This window comes from Antrostomus carolinensis, unplaced genomic scaffold, assembly GCF_000700745.2.
Source record: "Antrostomus carolinensis isolate BGI_N321 unplaced genomic scaffold, ASM70074v2 scaffold11518, whole genome shotgun sequence".
NCBI classification, from domain to species: Eukaryota; Metazoa; Chordata; class Aves; order Caprimulgiformes; family Caprimulgidae; genus Antrostomus; species Antrostomus carolinensis.
This window is the reverse complement of record NW_010333709.1, coordinates 48,630-65,451: the sequence shown is the minus strand read 5'-3', so window position 1 is coordinate 65,451 and position 16,822 is coordinate 48,630. Positions and strand designations below refer to the sequence as shown.

General features: G+C 36.4%; 1 protein-coding gene across 1 annotated transcript in view; it reads right to left on the bottom strand.

Annotated features, from left to right (window-relative positions):
- Positions 1–10,751: 10,751 nt before the first annotated feature.
- CPEB3 (cytoplasmic polyadenylation element binding protein 3) overlaps positions 10,752–16,822 on the bottom strand; it is a 49,612-nt gene continuing 43,541 nt past the window's right edge. The window contains exons 8-9 of the mRNA XM_029086474.1: positions 15,983–16,164; positions 10,752–13,011 (exon numbers count right to left, since the gene is read on the bottom strand). Coding sequence (XP_028942307.1) covers positions 12,784–13,011; positions 15,983–16,164 — 410 coding nt within the window. The 3' untranslated portion in view covers positions 10,752–12,783. The remainder of the gene's footprint in view (positions 13,012–15,982; positions 16,165–16,822) is intronic.

Below are 16,822 nucleotides of genomic sequence, written 5' to 3'. Positions count from 1 at the left end.
ACCAGCCTCCCCACTACATCCTAGCTGACTTTCACATCTTCAGGTCTTCCTCCAGGCAGTGGGAAAAGCCACAAGTAGCTGGAGAGTTTTGTCAGCTGTAGCTGGTGTCTTCTCTGTCAGAAAATCCACAGTTCTTCCCAGGTGCAGCCTAAATATCACCAAGCAAAGCAGCAAGAAGTGGGATGCAGTTTATGACAGGTTTTTATGGCTTCTATAGAATAAATGGGAGCATGTAGCTCTGTGGGTTGTATCAGACAGCACAACCTGATAGAGCTTTCTCCTCGCAGTCCTGCAGTAAGGCTTCTGTTCCTACTTAAGAGTGAGGATTATCTGAGGAGAGGTGTGTGTAAGGGTCTAGAGCATGGCTGGGACTGTGCTTATGGGGAGAGGTGGAACTGACAGAGAGGTGATACCAGTCACCTTTTGATGCCTTGGAAGGAATATTATGTTCTTCAGATTCAGAGAGAAGTGGTGTCTTCACTGATTGACTTGTCCCATTGCCAGGATGAGGCTATAACAAGTAAATGGCTTGGTAATAGGAGGAGTTGCAGAAAGGCCCCAGGAGTCCAAGCAGGTGGTACAGCTGGTGATGACAGGCTCAGTCTGTGGGAACAGTATGTGTGCTGGAGATAGCCAGGGAGAACTCATTTTAGCAGGAGCTGGGCAGACTCACAGTCACATGGGCCCTGGCTCAGCTGTACAGCCTGAGATTTAGGAAGCTGAGAGAGCAAAGTTTTCAGAACTTGCATATTGCAGCTGAGTGTCTCTACAGTACACTCACTCCCTTTCCTGGGGCCAACGGGCTGTTCTCACAGCCCTGTTTCTGCAAGGATCACAAAATGGAGGACAACACCCTCCAAATTTCTAATCTGGCAGTATATTTGGAATTGGGTCAGGAATTGGGCAAAGATTCAAGCTGAGTATTTGATATGAAGTGTTCACTTCTGGCTAATGCTATTTCTGTTACATCCCTCCTTCAGAGCATGATTTAAGAGGACTCTCTGATAGAAAGGCACTGCCACTTGCTGACTCTGCGTTAGCTCCTGCAGCATTTTGAATGCAGCTTAATTCCCCTGTGAAAAGAACTGACACAACCAATCACCATGAACTCTTCACACTTGACAGAAACACAAGTGAAGAGGTTGATCCATAATAATTAGGAAATTGGGATCAAAAGCAGGCAGGCTTAGCCCAAACTGTTTTGTGCAAAGGCAATACTGCAGCTTATAATATACAACTTAATTACCAGAGAACATAATTTCTGCAAGTGAAGGCAGTTTTCAGAGTGGAAAAGCTGCTATAAATATAGTTCTAAATTCTACTTAAATTAGGTTAGGAGAGCATGAGTTGGGACAGTATTTAAAAGAGCAAAAGGGGAATCTCGTGTAGTGTTGTCTTATTTCTGGCATCACTCCTCAGTGGAAAGGCCATTGTCACCCACCTGGCCTCGTATGTCATTCAGAAAGAAGAAATCAAGAACAAGACAGAAATGGTGTTCCTTAAAATCCTTTTCCAAACAGAAATCGTTGTCCTACTTTAAAGCAGTGGCAGGCATCTTCAGTTCAGGGCTGCAGTTGCATTATAATAGACATACTGAACTATATTTTCTATGAACAGTCATCTTCTATGTCTCATTGTTAACAGAAGGCTCAACTGCAGGAGAGATTCAGCCTCCCTCACACTTTGCTGCTTTTCCTCTTAATTTATACACTTACTGTATACTCTGTACACTGTACAGCAGAGCCTGTACTCATAGGATGGGTGTGAATTTCAGCTTGTTTTTCTTTATATATTCTGTGTGTACAGTCTGACAAATGCAGAGGATTCCACATATCTTAGCATTTGTTTTCCTTTTTCTTTGTCTCATACCACACCTAACTTCACTGAGGATTAGCTATCAACAGCCACTACGCAGCAGTGAGTTAGATACAAGAGTTGCTGAGTGTAAAGATATGCAGACTCAGTAAGTCATATCTCCTCATGACTGGGGGAGGGGTTGGCCTTCTGGCTACATAGTCTATATTAAACTTTTTTTTCAGGGCAGTGATTGAAGTAGTATTACTGAAAGAATTACTGAAATTTCCTGGTACCTTGGGGAATTTTCCAGAGCAAAACATTACTAAATTGCTGTCTGATCACTGGGAAAATGTGACCCAGAATCACAACTGTGGATTTCAACTTTGTTTTAATCAGGAGGAGAGACCATTACAGTTTGTCATGTTTATATCCTACATGCTGTGGTGTTAGTGCTTTCATTACATGGCTGTAAAGTAATGGTAATTCTCTGCCTCAAAACTCTCTTTACAGAAAAGTGCTCAAACATTCTAACTCTGGATTTGATTTTTTTTTATCCTTTTTAGGGTTGTGTGTGTGTGGTTTACGTTATGACTTGTTTCATATTTTAATTAATAGGACGTAGGTTCTCCAGCACTTTGAGGCTTTACTGTCATTTTCCCCTGTGTGGCAGGTCTTTTTTTCAGTGCTTGTTGGAGTATATTATTTCTGCTGTGATCAAGCATCAGTATTTAGCATTTTTGAATAGAACAACATAAACACCTAATGCAAACATTTAAGCAGATTAAAAAAAAATCTCAACTGGGAAGAAGAAAAAAGGGTCAAGGTCACAGAGCCAAATCCACAAAGTTTCATAGGTGGTGTGAATTTGAGCATCACTGTGTCTAATTGTTTAGTTCATGGTGGCCGGAGCATAGGCCATGTCCTTGAGTTAGGCACCTATACAGTTAATGTGGTGTGGAGATACCCGAGGTGCTTTGGCTAATTTAGCTGCTTTTCAGGGTGGATTATCACACAGAGCATTTCATGCTCATGACAGTGGAGTTAGCTTGCATTACGCTGCCTGAAGCTGGAGGAAGGGTTTGCTTTCTGTTGTTCCACTTTAAATAAAACAAATCAAGGCTCTCTGGGCTAAGAGGGTGAGAGCAAAGGAATAACTTATTAATTGAAAGACTTAGGCACCCACTTGGGAGGGAGGAGCTCTTGGAGATTATGTTAAAATGGGTATCAAACAGTCCTACTTATTTCTGCCAGAGTGACTGAACTATTTGAAGATGAAACATTAATTAAAATGAAGATAAAATGGACTACTTAACCTTTCCCCATTTCACCTCACCTAACCTCACCTCATCTTTGCTAATATGCACTTGCAGGTCATTAGGTTCAATTAAGTTCATCAGTGGGTAGAAAGCAATGATTAGGTATTTCCTAAGCTAGAACATGTTTAGATAGATTGTAACACAAGAAAGTAACCAGAGTAATGTTAATGTTTTGTCTAAAGCTGGAGCCGATGAGAACTGGGTGAAAGTTGAAACATATTCTGGGGAAGTGGTATCCCACTGAAGTCCGTAATTCAGAATTCTGTCTTTGAATTAGTGGGAACAATATTCTATCCCGTATCTTTTATGCATTCTTTTGGCCTTTGATATTGCGTAACATTTTCATTAGCGAGTGATTTCACATTGACGTGTTCAGTGTGTAAGAAGCTTGTTATATAGAAGGAATGTTGTCTAAAGGTTATTTACATTTTGTAACATATGTAGCAAGTTCTTAAGGTGGGAGGAGAAATGCTTTTGTTTATGTTCATTCATGGTTGATATTTTCCTTTTGTCATTGCAAGGAGCAGATGAAGGGATGGAAATTTACATGTTCAGTAGGAAAACTGTCCAGTTCTGAGCTGTGACAAACTAGACAAAAGGTAGTGATCAGGGGGGAAAAAACCCAAACAAACCAACAAACAACAACCCACAACCTAGAGTATGTGTCATGTTGGCTCTGTCTTTTAAGTGAGAATCTAATTGCCTTCTAAAGTAAGTTATATCTTTTCTGAATTCTACCCTTTACAAATGATTGCTTTAGGCAGAATCCTCCCCATTGTGCAACATTATCTTCACATTCCAATATTACTCGGTGCTCTGGGACAGGTTAAACCTTGTGGAAATGAAGCAAAGAAATGTTACCTTTGCTTTTCATCCATTCATAAATTGGTGACAATTTATGACATTGGAGGAAAACCCAAACAATAGCATGCAAATCTAGTCAGAAGCAAGAAAGGCAAAGGCAGAATGTGTAGCAGGGCATTTCTGACACATATGTTTATGTAGGCTCTGACTGCAAGAACATGCACAGCAGAGTTGAAGGGATTAGTTACATTATGAACAAGATTTTGCCCATTTCTTAGAATTTAATGTGTCTTTTATTTGACTCAGACCATGTTCTGTACTCTGACAATGAGATTAGAGGCCTTTTCGTAACTTTGAAAGGCAAAGATCTTGGAGAGAAGATGACATCATGAGCTGTATCTTTGCCATGATTTTTGGCAGTATTTTGAAGAATTAATAATTTTGCATATGAATTGTACCAGCTCTGTCTCTCTTTGAAACTTTTATTTCAATGGGTCTGTAGTACATGTTGAAGCTGGCAAGGAAGTCAGGGAGGTATATCAGAGGGCTCTATTTTCTTATGTGTAATTTTGTGAACCATTTTGATTATTCACCTTTAGTGGTGCTGCTTATGCTGTTCCAGAAAACACCTTTTCTTCACTTGGTAGAGACAAAAGTATGTGCCACAAAATAGTTAATATCAGTTGCTACAATCGTGAGCAAAAAAGTTTAGTTCTTGTTCCGTAGTGCAGATAATTTGGAAAAAGAAAATAAAAAAGTTCCCAAGTGTTTTAACTGCTCAGGCTATCGGATAGAGGAGAAATACTCCTCTGGTCTCCTTTGTGTGAAAATTGATCTGATAAATACGTTTGCAGGTGTTTTCTGCATTTAGCCCTGCAGATGAAAAAAAATACAGGGAAATGCCCTGAGAATCTAAGTAGATCTTGTGCTACTGAACAATTCAGAAGTATTAAGACATAAGGAGTTTGACATATTCCTGTTCACAAAAAACACAGGCCCAAGCAATGCTCAGCGGCAGCTCAAAGGGGATTTTAGGAGGTTGGTAGCAAATAAATGCCACCCAGGCACCTAACAGTAGCAAATGGATACCTGGTTTTTCTGATTCAGCCCCAGTGCTTACCACGCTAGTCAAGTAATGGTTGGTGTGGCCACACTGGGAAGCTGATGTGCTATGAGTGAGGCAGCGTGAGCTCTGCTCTAACTATTGCCAAGGGGCTGCCATATGACTTTATACTTGCTGATATTTTATTTCTCCTTCCAAAACAGGAAGAGGGGGACATTTCTGGACTTTCAACATGTTTCCTTCTCAAATTGCTCAAGGTTCAGTTTGTCATCCTAAGATAAAACGTTGCAAAACCTTGCTTGCCACTGGGGAGAGAGAGTTCATTAACAGGCATAGTATGTGTGTGCAGCTGGTGTATGGAGCTTTGTCCTGAACTGTGTGGTATAACTGTTTTGCAAGTAGCTAGTAACATTTTTATGAAAACAGGTTAAATATGTCACTTATTTTAAAACCCATTCTCTGGCTGATCCCTAGGAGAGAGTGCAGCAATTCTGGCCATGTGCTCATGCTATTTAGCTTTTGCTAAACACGAGTAAAGCAGATTATGGCATTTCAAGGGCTAAGCTTTGGCTTTTCTGCAGGTCTGTGTGAGGAATGATGTGTTGCTTTGGTGTCTTGAGTACAAAAATGTTTAGCTTAGAAGCATGCCTAAATAGATTTACTACCCAGGCTTCAGTAGGCATATAGGTAGCTATTTTAGTTAATTTTAAGCCTAGCAAAAATAACACATGTGAACCAGAAGCAAAATAGGCCATGCAGCCTTTTGTATTTCTATAAGTGCATTGGTTTAAATTAAATTAGTACAACCTTTTTCTAATGCAAACAAAGACTGAGTAAAGTGCTGTTATCAGCTGGAGAAAGGAAATTGTCAGTATCGGTACCTTACGAGTGGCATGGCTCACATTATCAGTAATGCAGCAATGGAAGGATTGGGGATTAGAAGTTCCCGGGAGACTATATTTCCTCACACAATTGTTCTCTGTAATGGAGGACAAGGGTAAACCCAGACTGATTTTGTCCAGATGGACTTGGCCCACTCTGTGGAGAGAGGCTACAATAAGCAGTTTAACATTCATTAATTGGAGAGTGTTTACAAGACCTCCTTTCTCAAATTTAGCTCTGAAGTAACCAGGAGCCTGCAGGTTCTCATACATTTATTTACTACTAGACTTCCTATTACAGATCACTGTCTTCTAAAACCACTTCTCCTGGAAGAACAGTAGACAATTCTCCTGACAGTTGGGGTTATTCACTGCCAGTTTGAAAACAAGCTCTTGCCTGAGCATTCTGTTTGTTTTCTGGCATCCAGGCTTTCCTCTTTCATGTGTATAAGCCAACTGCACACCATTGGTAATGGCAGGATACCATAACATAAGCCACAGGGCTCTGCGCACTAAGGGAGAGTGCACAATACTCAGCACACATAACCTCACCAGTTTTTCATGGAGTTTCCAAAGGGCATTTAATTTCTAGTGTAATCCTAGGCAGTTCCTCTTTAAGCAGAACACATACATTGAAGTCAGCCTGTAATTTCTAGTGCTGATAGTTACAGCAGAGCTGTTGATCTGCATTTATGTAGACACTGAAAGAAGGCAGTGACATAGAACATGCACTATTCTCGTGGTCATCACTTGCCCTGACAGACAGCAGAATTCACACTTTTCCAGTGAAGTTCTGTGTAGAGTTCCAAACAGCTATATCTCTGAGCTTTAACTGTCTTCTATTCTTAAAATAGAACCATTAGAAACTAGTGTTGTAGTGTTTTTTATATTTTAACTGATCAATTTAATCTCTAGCCAGCAGCCATTGTTAAACTGCTAATAAAAAAGTGTAATATAAGTTAGAGAGCAATTTTTGTTAAATTCAGAGAAAGTAATTCCATAGTTTTTTTTGTTGTTGTTTTTTTTTTTTTTTTAAGGCACTTGATATTGTATTTGGTGGGGAAAACTACATTCTCAGAAATATTTCCAAAGTATATATTTTTGTATTTACCTTCAGATTAGCATAATAAATGCACCTTATCAAGGGTGGCTTTTCCATTTTAGAGAGAAAACATAAGCGGAGCATATACTTGTATTATAAAATAACTAGAGTTGTGTGCATGTGAGGGGTGTATTTTGGAGCATATACTTGTATTATAAAATAACTAGAAAAGAGAGTTGTGTGCATGTGAGGGGTGTATTTGCTTAACCTCATCTAGTGTAAACAGTTTTCCAATACAAGATCTGGGGGGGTTTGTACCTAGTTTACATTCCCATAATTCATATCCCAGGATTTCCTTAGCACATGCAAAGGATGACAAATATCAGTACTTCATACAACTATATTTAATAAGTTATTACAGAAAAAAAATAAAGTCCAAACTACAAAGTTTAAGCAGTTGTAAGCAATAGCAGCATTGAGCTCCATGTTTAGTCACAGTACTGCAGTTCCATACAAGCATTAGTCCAAGCCAAAAAGGAAGAAGCTGTGTTAGAATTACTAGCAAAAACAATCTAAGAGAACATGTAATAAAAGATACAGTACATTTAAAATTAGTTGAAAAACAAGTACAGAGATCTTAGCTGTGAATGCTCTAAAAGTTATGTCCATTATTTTTGACAGTAAAATTACAAATATCTAATACTTTATACCCCAACAGAATTACATCCAGGAAGAAAAAAAAAAAAGAAAAAAAAAAAGAAAAAGAAAAAAAAGAGCCAAAATTATCTCTTATTAGCACCCTGGTTTTCTACTTACTGCTAAACTTTTTCTCATGTAAATTTGAGTGTGTCAGAATAATGTGACCAACGTGACTTCTGACCAGTTAGTTACCCATTTGGGGTATAGAGTAGTCACTAACATGAATATAAAATACTCTGTGGTATGTTAAAACACTATAGCAGCAGAGATTAAGAAGTTTGTCTGGTTAAAAAAAAAAAGAAAGGAAGGAAGGAAGGAAGGAAAAGAAAAAGGGTTTAGCTGACATCATACAAACTAGCATAAAAGCAACTACATACAAGCCAGATTAAACAAAAAGAGACATTTCTACAAATCTGTGACTAATCTTTCACTCATACCTTGCAAGTAGAGATGTCACAATACTGAAATATTAACATGGGAGCTTTTCCCAGTTAAGCGCCTTTTTTTTTTCTTTTTTTTTTTTTTCTTTTTTTACTACTCTAACAGATAGTGAAATCAGCAAAGTTATTTGCTAACTGCATATTTGCAATACAATTTTTTTTAGCCCATGCCTTGCTAGCAGGCTATAAAATACAAGCATGTAGGCAGAAATATAAGCATAAACTTTGTACCACTTAGCAGGAATTTTTTTATTCCTTCTTCATTCCTTAATCTCCTTTGTTTGCAATTTGCGTACATTCCAACCAGTAGTACCTAATTTGAGTCTAAATTTTACTTCACTATTTGATCTAGTCTATACATTACTTACAGAACTGAACACACAGAGGATACACAACAGACCAACTCTGGACACATTTCCTTCTGCAAGTTACAGATGACCCACTAACACTCTGGTGTGAGTTAGTCTAAAAGGTCATCAATAACTCGTTGAAGTAATTGTTTTGTCTAGAGAAAGTCATCGTATGCCCTGTTTACGCAACACCAGTTTTAGTCTGGATTGTTTTCGGTGCCAGAACAGAGAGTTACTGGCTTCAGGGAGGGGTTTCTTCTGGCTGCATAAGGAAACCAAGGTGATGTAAATGGAGGTGAAGTGCAAGGTGTTTTGATACTGGCAATTGGTATTGCCAATACAAAAGAAAAAAAGGACAAAGACACAAGAGAGGCAGAGAAGAACGGAGAAAGACACAGAAGCTGAACAGATGTTCAGACACAGTGGCAATATGGGTTACTGCATTGCTACCAGGAAATGGACATACATTATTTTGCATTAAATAGGCAGCTACCAACACTACGTGGTAACTTTGTTAGAAAATGAGGTGGGTACCTACAGTCTGCTCCATGCTGCCACTCGTAAACGTATGCAGGAAGGAAGCTGTGCAGGAAGGGGTCAATTTAATTAAATAAATAACATGGTGGCAAAATACAATGAAGAATATATATTTTAGGAGGTTTGATCTAAGATTATTGACAAGAGAGTTTATTGAGTTCATGACGAGAAAAGTAATGGAGCATTATGCTGAATGGGCAGGGTCAAAAACCCATTGTTTCAATAGATTTAGTTCATTGTAACAGCAACAGTATTTCATCAACACTGGTGGTGTATAAATCTAGACAGCGAACTGGTACTGTGACATCCCTATTATCTCCCTAAATCATTTTGATAAAGGAAAAGGCTTTTCAAAATATCACATTTTTTCTGCTTCATTCTGTCATTTTATTGCCCAATTCTTTGTTACAATTTTCCAATCACTTTACATAACCAACCGTTTTCATCATTGCCACACTATTGTAAACCACATCAGCAAGTTAATACATAAAGCTTTGCATTTCAAAAAACTAGACACTTTAGTAACAATATTACAAAGATTTTAGCTTCAAAAATAACTGAAAATGAAAAAAATAAACTTTTAAAGAATTAGCATCATAAAATTAATTTATTCCAAGTAAAAATACAAAATAATATTAATGACATTGACCAGATATGAAAGTCTCTCCCAGAAACAACTATATTAATGGTTGAGAAAGCACTCCTTAAAGAAAATACGAAATAAAAATGAAAAATATGTAAATATGTTTAATTTTTTTCTTAGCAAAAAATCTTTCTAAAAATAACAATGAAAATTTGTCTCAGTACAAAGGCTACATTACTATTGAAAAAATACCAGCATGAAGAAAAGGTACATATTTGACAGTAGAAAAATGATTTTAGTGAATCACAATGTCTAAAGTCTGCAATGAAAATAAATCTGCAATAAAGATTTATGCCTTTTTTCTTTTCATTTTTCTTTTTTTTTATACAAACAGTACAAACAGTATTGCACATAACAACAAATAGTCGAGGTTAGGTTAGCCTTCAAAAAAATCGACTAGTTCAAGTCTCACATCAGAAAAGGCCACAATAGGACCTGTTGTACCCAGGGGCTTCTTAGTCAAGTTGCAGTTCAGAACTCCATATTTTAAAAAATAACTTTTTTTGAAGGACCCTCTTTTAATATAACATATTAACAACTCAGGGGCACATTCATTTACAAAACAAAAGGGAGCATGTCATAATTTAATAAACTAAAAAAAGTTCTCTTTAAAAAAATACAAACAGAAGAACTCTCACAATTCTGGTCAGTCGTGCATAATCACACTTGATTATAAATATACAAATTAAGGGAAAATATTTTTTTTTACCTTCTATTCACAACTTTCAGCACCAAATAGAGTTTGTGTTTACACCTGTTCTTTATGATGATTTTGCTTTATTTGATTTAATCCAACCTTACGCTATATTGTACATTTTCCAGCTTCTCTCTCTCTCTCTTTCTCTCTGGGGGTATTTTTCGACATGAAAGAGGGGTATTTCTTCAAAAAGGTTTACTTCTTTCACATAATTAGGTAGATTTCTGTAGGTTAGCTATGATTTTTAATATTACAGTTATAAAGCTCTAACTTCTTCATTTTCAAAAAAACTCAAATAAGCATGAAAAAAATAAAGTTACCCATCTGTTAAATCATTTTTCTTGCAGAATTAAATTAATATATATTTTTCTGAATAAACTTACTTAGAAAATATCATTTTCTTTCCTATATTTCAAAATTGAGGTATTGCAAAAGATCATGTCAGTCAGAAAGCATGCCTTTTTCTTTAAAAAAAATCATCAGACGACTGTTGAAAACTGTCTAGATACAAAAAGTAGTGCATAACAAAATGTCTTGTACAGATGAAGAAAAAAAACAGAAAAGACACCTGGGCTGGGAAAAGCAATATCACAAAAAAGCCCAGAAGTAACTTCAAAAGGGATAATTATAATAAGCATTTTAAACCAGTAAAAAACTATTTTTTTCTTTTTTTTTTTCCAAAAACAGAAAAAAAAATCCTTTCAAAGCCAATACTCGCAACTAAACATTGGGAAAAGCAACTTACTAAATTAGACACAAACAAAGACATCACGACAAACAAAACCCAGAACATTTAAATCTACTATGCGGTGTCATATCCAGTCAGATTGTCCCCAGAACTGCAAAAACAAAGGAGGAAAGAAAAAAATAGTGTACACATTCTCACAATCATTAGTATACCAAGTGTGTTTATATTTATATGCTATCTGCAGCCCCATAGTTCATGCTAAAAAAATGTCCACCGTGTTAGCAGGTCTTAATTGTATTCAAGCTTCACAGGATACATCCAGGGATTAGAGATAACGCCACATCCACAGAGCAGACATCTCATGTTACTTGTATATGCAGACATTTCTTTAGCACCGCTTTTCTTCCTAACTTTCTTCAATGTGCCTAGTTTATTAGTTTGACAGACTATCTAATCGGTAGTGTATGTACGCTAGCATGAGCTCTTTGGTTTTCTGGACACGGTCTGCAGCTACGTAAATGATGCAAGCATTAGGAGAGAGATTGTAACTAAGAGCTCATTTCTGTTTATGTACCTGTTATGAACTGTCAAAAATGTGTTAATGTTGGATACAGAGGCTTTAACAGTTAAGTTTGATCACAGTACTAGACATAATCACTTTACTATATAAAATAAATTGCACGATATATAACAGAGCACCGCAAAGTACTTCATCTACCATCCACAAATTTGTTTTAAGAATATCCTACAGCTAGTTTTTATATTTGTTGTAATATAGGTCACTCTGTAATGGGCTGATCCTAATTTCAGAAGCATTACATTTACTGAGGCATGCCTTCCTCCAGTCAGTAATCAATTTTTTTTTTTTTGTTACTGAGTATTTTGTAGCCTATGTAGATTCATAATTTGTGCATTGTGGGCAGGTTTTACATTAGACATATATAAAATTTATTGCATGCAGCAACCTGATTAAGTAAACATGCAGTCAAAAATATTGACCTTCCTTGGAAGCTTTTCTGTATGCTATACTGATCTCCTTTCAGCAGCCATCACTATTTTAATCACATATTCATTTTTTAATTGATACCCTAGCCTGAATAGAGTATTATGGTATTAGTAATACCATTTTAATAGCAGCAAAAGCTATTGCAGCATACATTTACATAACACTAAAAGACCTAACAAAAACAAAAACAAAACAAAACAAAACCTCGGCAAAATAAAAGAAAAAAAGTCTGATCCAGCTTATGAGGTATCATCCTTACAAGTCAAAATGGAGAGCAACTAAAGGCTTATTTTCTTTAAGGGTTATTACTACTCTAAATGACCCAAACTAATGATTGCTGAATATCTGTTTAAGTTTTTGCTACATCTGCCACCTACTTGTGAATATTACCTTTGGTAAGTCATCTGCTAGGGGCAAGTCTAAATTTCTGAAAATAAGTGCATGCTCCAGTTTAAAAATAAAAATAATTATAATAAAAAAATCTTCATCACATACACATCAACCCAGTGAAGGCTGATGAGAATGGCAGTCTACATAATGTCACTAGTGACAAGTCTTGTGTAGGAAATTAAGGTACCAAGCAGATGTTTGTGTGAATCAAAGTGCAAAATCAGTACAGTTACACTCTGCCGGTTTGTATTATACTGGACACTGAGTTCAGTAATGTGACTGTAAATAATAATAATAATAAAAAGACCCATATCTTCATTAAAGTCGAGGACGAATGCACAGATTTCCAGAACACTAAGCCCTGAGGCAGCGCTCTCTTTTCATTCGATTTTATCTACTCCAGTACTTGTTGCTGGGTGAGGCCTGGGGTTCAGCTCCAGCGGAACGGGACATGGCGGGGCCGGTCACCTCCCTCCTTTACCAGTGGTTTGTGGAACTCCCGCCCAGCACGAGAGTGTATGCTTGCCCAGCAGTATTCACAGTAATACTGCAAACAGGTAACATTGGCACAAAAGAATGGAGCAAATTTTCCACCACAGCGAGTGCCCTGGCATTCATCACACATCTGGTCATCCAGCACATATGGCTTCACTTCCACCTGCACCAGGAAGAAGAGAAATAACTGTAAGAAGATTACATAGTTTTGCTAAGTATGAACACAAGGAACAATAGTGGAATTCTTTTGACTCTACTGAAGGTTTTCAGCTGATGCTGGATTAATGCAAAGAGGTTGGTAGTTAAATTTTCATACCAACCACTTGACTTGTCAGAAAATCTCAAGAAAGAAGGGTGTGCTCTGGTAACTATTCAACATTTCTTGGAAAAGTCTGGTATGTGAAAGTCCTAAGATGGAAGTACAATAAAAACAGCATCTCCAAGGATTTTGTTGCTGTCTAAGAAACCTCCAGGAATGTGGATACAGTTGTTACGGGGGCAGGGTGTGAGAGAGAGCAACATTTAGGAAGAAAGATTATAAAGAACAAACTCCTATTTCTAAGCTTTACAGGCCTGGTGAGTTTCAGAGTTTTTTTTCCCCCAGAGAGGTGTTTTGTTACTTTCTTTGATTTTTTTATGAACTGAAAAATGTAGGACCAGACTAATAAATTAAGATAAGATTCAAATTAAACGGGATTAAATGCACTTGTATTAAATACTCTATGCTGACAAATATCACTAAAGATTTTTAGCTCTAGGAATGTAGTAAGATTTCATAGCTGTTCCAACTATGGCCTTGCCATCAATTACAAATAGGCTGGAGATTTGCTGACTTTTGTCCTACACTCAGTTGTAAACATTTTAGAACTGGAATTCTTTTTGTTTTTAAAGGACTTGTGCCAAACACAGCAGTATTTTGATGCATGACTAGGCACTTGCAATAATACTATTACAGAAGCTGACAACATGCGAGTTCTCTCCTGTCTGTCTGTTCCTAAGAGTCAAGCCTACACATTTAAATGGAGCATTTATTCATTCTGGGGAGATCATTAGTTTATGCATGTGTAATTCTTATAGGTCTATGATGCTATTTATAAAGTGGTTTAAGTACAGTCAACTACATTAAAAGAGATAGAAAAATTGAAATATAAATACTTCTATTCTAAATAACTTTGCTGTAACTTCAAAAGTGCTAGTTTGGTAAAATATGTATATTGCAAGTAAAACTTGACACCAGTAACAACGCTTAAATACATATAGTATTAAAGAAACACAGAATTAGATATTAAGTTGGAAAACAAGAAACATATTATACAAAAAAGCTTTATGCTGAATTTTACTTCAGCTTATCCTGATCACATTTCAACAAATGTTACTCATTAGAAGTAAAGCTTACATAGATAGTGAATTGTATTTCTTGCCTATGGAACAGCCAGAACTGCCAATTTAGTTTTTTAAATCACACTGTACTACTAGTATTGCATGGAACAAGTCTGAATAACTGACATTTTGCATACCAGATGCCCTTCCACTAAAATTAGAAGCATCATGTAAAATAAACCAGCACTGTCCCAAACAAAATTGGAAGAAAGGAGGTCCAATGTCCAGCACAGCCCTAGATCCCAACCTACTCACATTTCCAAAGCATGAATTGTGAAGATCTGAAATAGATTTGTTTTCTCATTCCTTTTCTTGTTTTGGTTACTAGTGAGATAATTTTAAGAATATATGCTGTACAATTCAGGGATTTCAATCTATTAGATTTAAAAACCCAATATTTAAGGACTGATTAAGAGACTTTGTACATCTTCAAGCTCACAGACGTATTTTAAAACCAGGTAATTAAATAAACTTTAATTATCAATCAACCAACTGGGAAAAGTACTGATTGATGAAAAAACCTACCAGCTAGCATCATTTGTAGATCTATCCTAAAGCTTAGAAAAAATCCCAAGTCTTTCAGCATGGTTAATATATAAATCTCAAAGGGTTCAACATTGTGATTAAGATTCCAAAACTAATCTTCTCAGTCTCTGTAATTTTTTTCAGAATTCAGTGGACAATAAATATTTAGGAACAGCCTTGTTTTATTTAAAATCGTAAAGTACAGTAGCACTATAGCAAAACAGTTTGAGGATTTATAACTCCATGACCTCATCTAATCTGACAAAAGGTTCAGTTCAGATTTTTAAAGAGAAAGTAAAAATATCTTGGACTTTGCAGCTGTGTGTTTTTATATGTATACTGCACATGACAGACACAGCCAATACTTGTCAAGCTGACTTAAGAAACAATTTATACTAGACTAAGTAGAAAACAAGCCATCTCTATTGTAAAAATACACAGCAGCAGTGCATGCTGTATGTTCTTTTGAATAATTCTAAATGTCGAGTCCTCAAAAGCATAGGTGTTGTTTGTATGTGTAATCAAGAGGTGAAGACAGAAGGTCTAAAAGAAAAAAAAATATTGGAAATTAAGTAATGTTTTCTTTTAATGGCTTCAACTCAGATTTTGGTAAATACCTTAACTCCACTCTATACTTGAAAAGCCCTTTAGAAACTCAGATTTCAGAAGGACGGGACAAAACCATCTCATTTTCTCCCCCTTTTGCCCATCAAGCATCTATTGGCATTTGGTTTTGGTTAAATAATTCTCAAGACTTTTGAGGTCAGCATTACCTATCATACTTGTGATAAACCCATGTTTGAGGAACCTCAAGTCTAGACGTACATTGCTGGAGAAATGTTGCCTAATAATAGCAGAAATGCCAGAAGCTATATAAGTAGCCACTAACTAAAAGCTGTTGATGCACAACGAGTGAGCATCTGAAGGAAGAGAAAGAAGCTGGGAAATTCTACAGTGTTTGACCTTCAGAATTCAAAACAAAACCAAGAACAAACGAGCTTACAACAAATTATTTTCTAGTTTTAGAACCAAAGAGTTATTTAAGATGTTTAAGATTCATTTTTTCCACTCTGCTTTAGCTGCTTAAATAAGCTTTTCAATAATTAACAACTGTCATCTGAAGAACAGAGGTTACAGTGTTCTCCAACACAATATTAACATAGGGATGATTTTAATTTCTCTACAGTTCTGTGTGTAACAACCATTCTGTTCCATGCTCTTTTACTTACCCGTTTATCAATGTCATTATGTTGGAGCTGGACAAAGCGAGCACTGATAGCAGCAATATAGCTCTGCTGATTGGAGAAAGCCACTCTGCCAGCACCTTTCGGATACTTCAACTCTGGGTCTGTATCAATGCCAGCATAGCAGACACCTCCATATAAACGGTCCATAATCATTGCCAATTCAACTGCAAGAAGTAAATTGTTAAATATTATACATTTAGCATAAATAATAGTGTTTTGTTTGGTTTGTTGCATTAAAAAAAACACTATTTGTCTTAGCATATTTGTCTTTCAAAATCCAAAATAGCAAATCCAGATGTTGGTTTTAACAGATTGGATCAACCCTACGCGAATTACAGTAAAATATAAAGGCAGAACCCAGAATCTGTAAAAAGAAACTTGGTGTGAACGAAGCATGGAAAAAATGCAGAATTACATTGTTAAAGCAGGTACCAGGTCAACTGTTTCCGAATTTATCATACTGTAAATTAATATAGTGGTATTTGGATTAGGTATTCAAGCTCTAGCCAGGCTTGTTAGTGCTAGTTTACATATAAGATCACTTAAAGATATTTCTGTATTTAGAATTTGATATTTTGACCTAAGTACTAAGATTGAAAAGATATTAAGGAAGTGTTTTACATTTGAAACAAAATTTTGTGAAACATCAGAAGTTACTGCACTTAAAGCAAGCCTACATTTTGGGTGCAACTTAGTATTTCTGAAGAACATTACCTTGATTGTGGATCTTTTAACATGGTTTGTTGCTTTTTCTGACACTAAGAATAACTCTAAAGAAGTTATAAATATCAGTCATGAAATAAGATAGGCTTAGTGCATGGC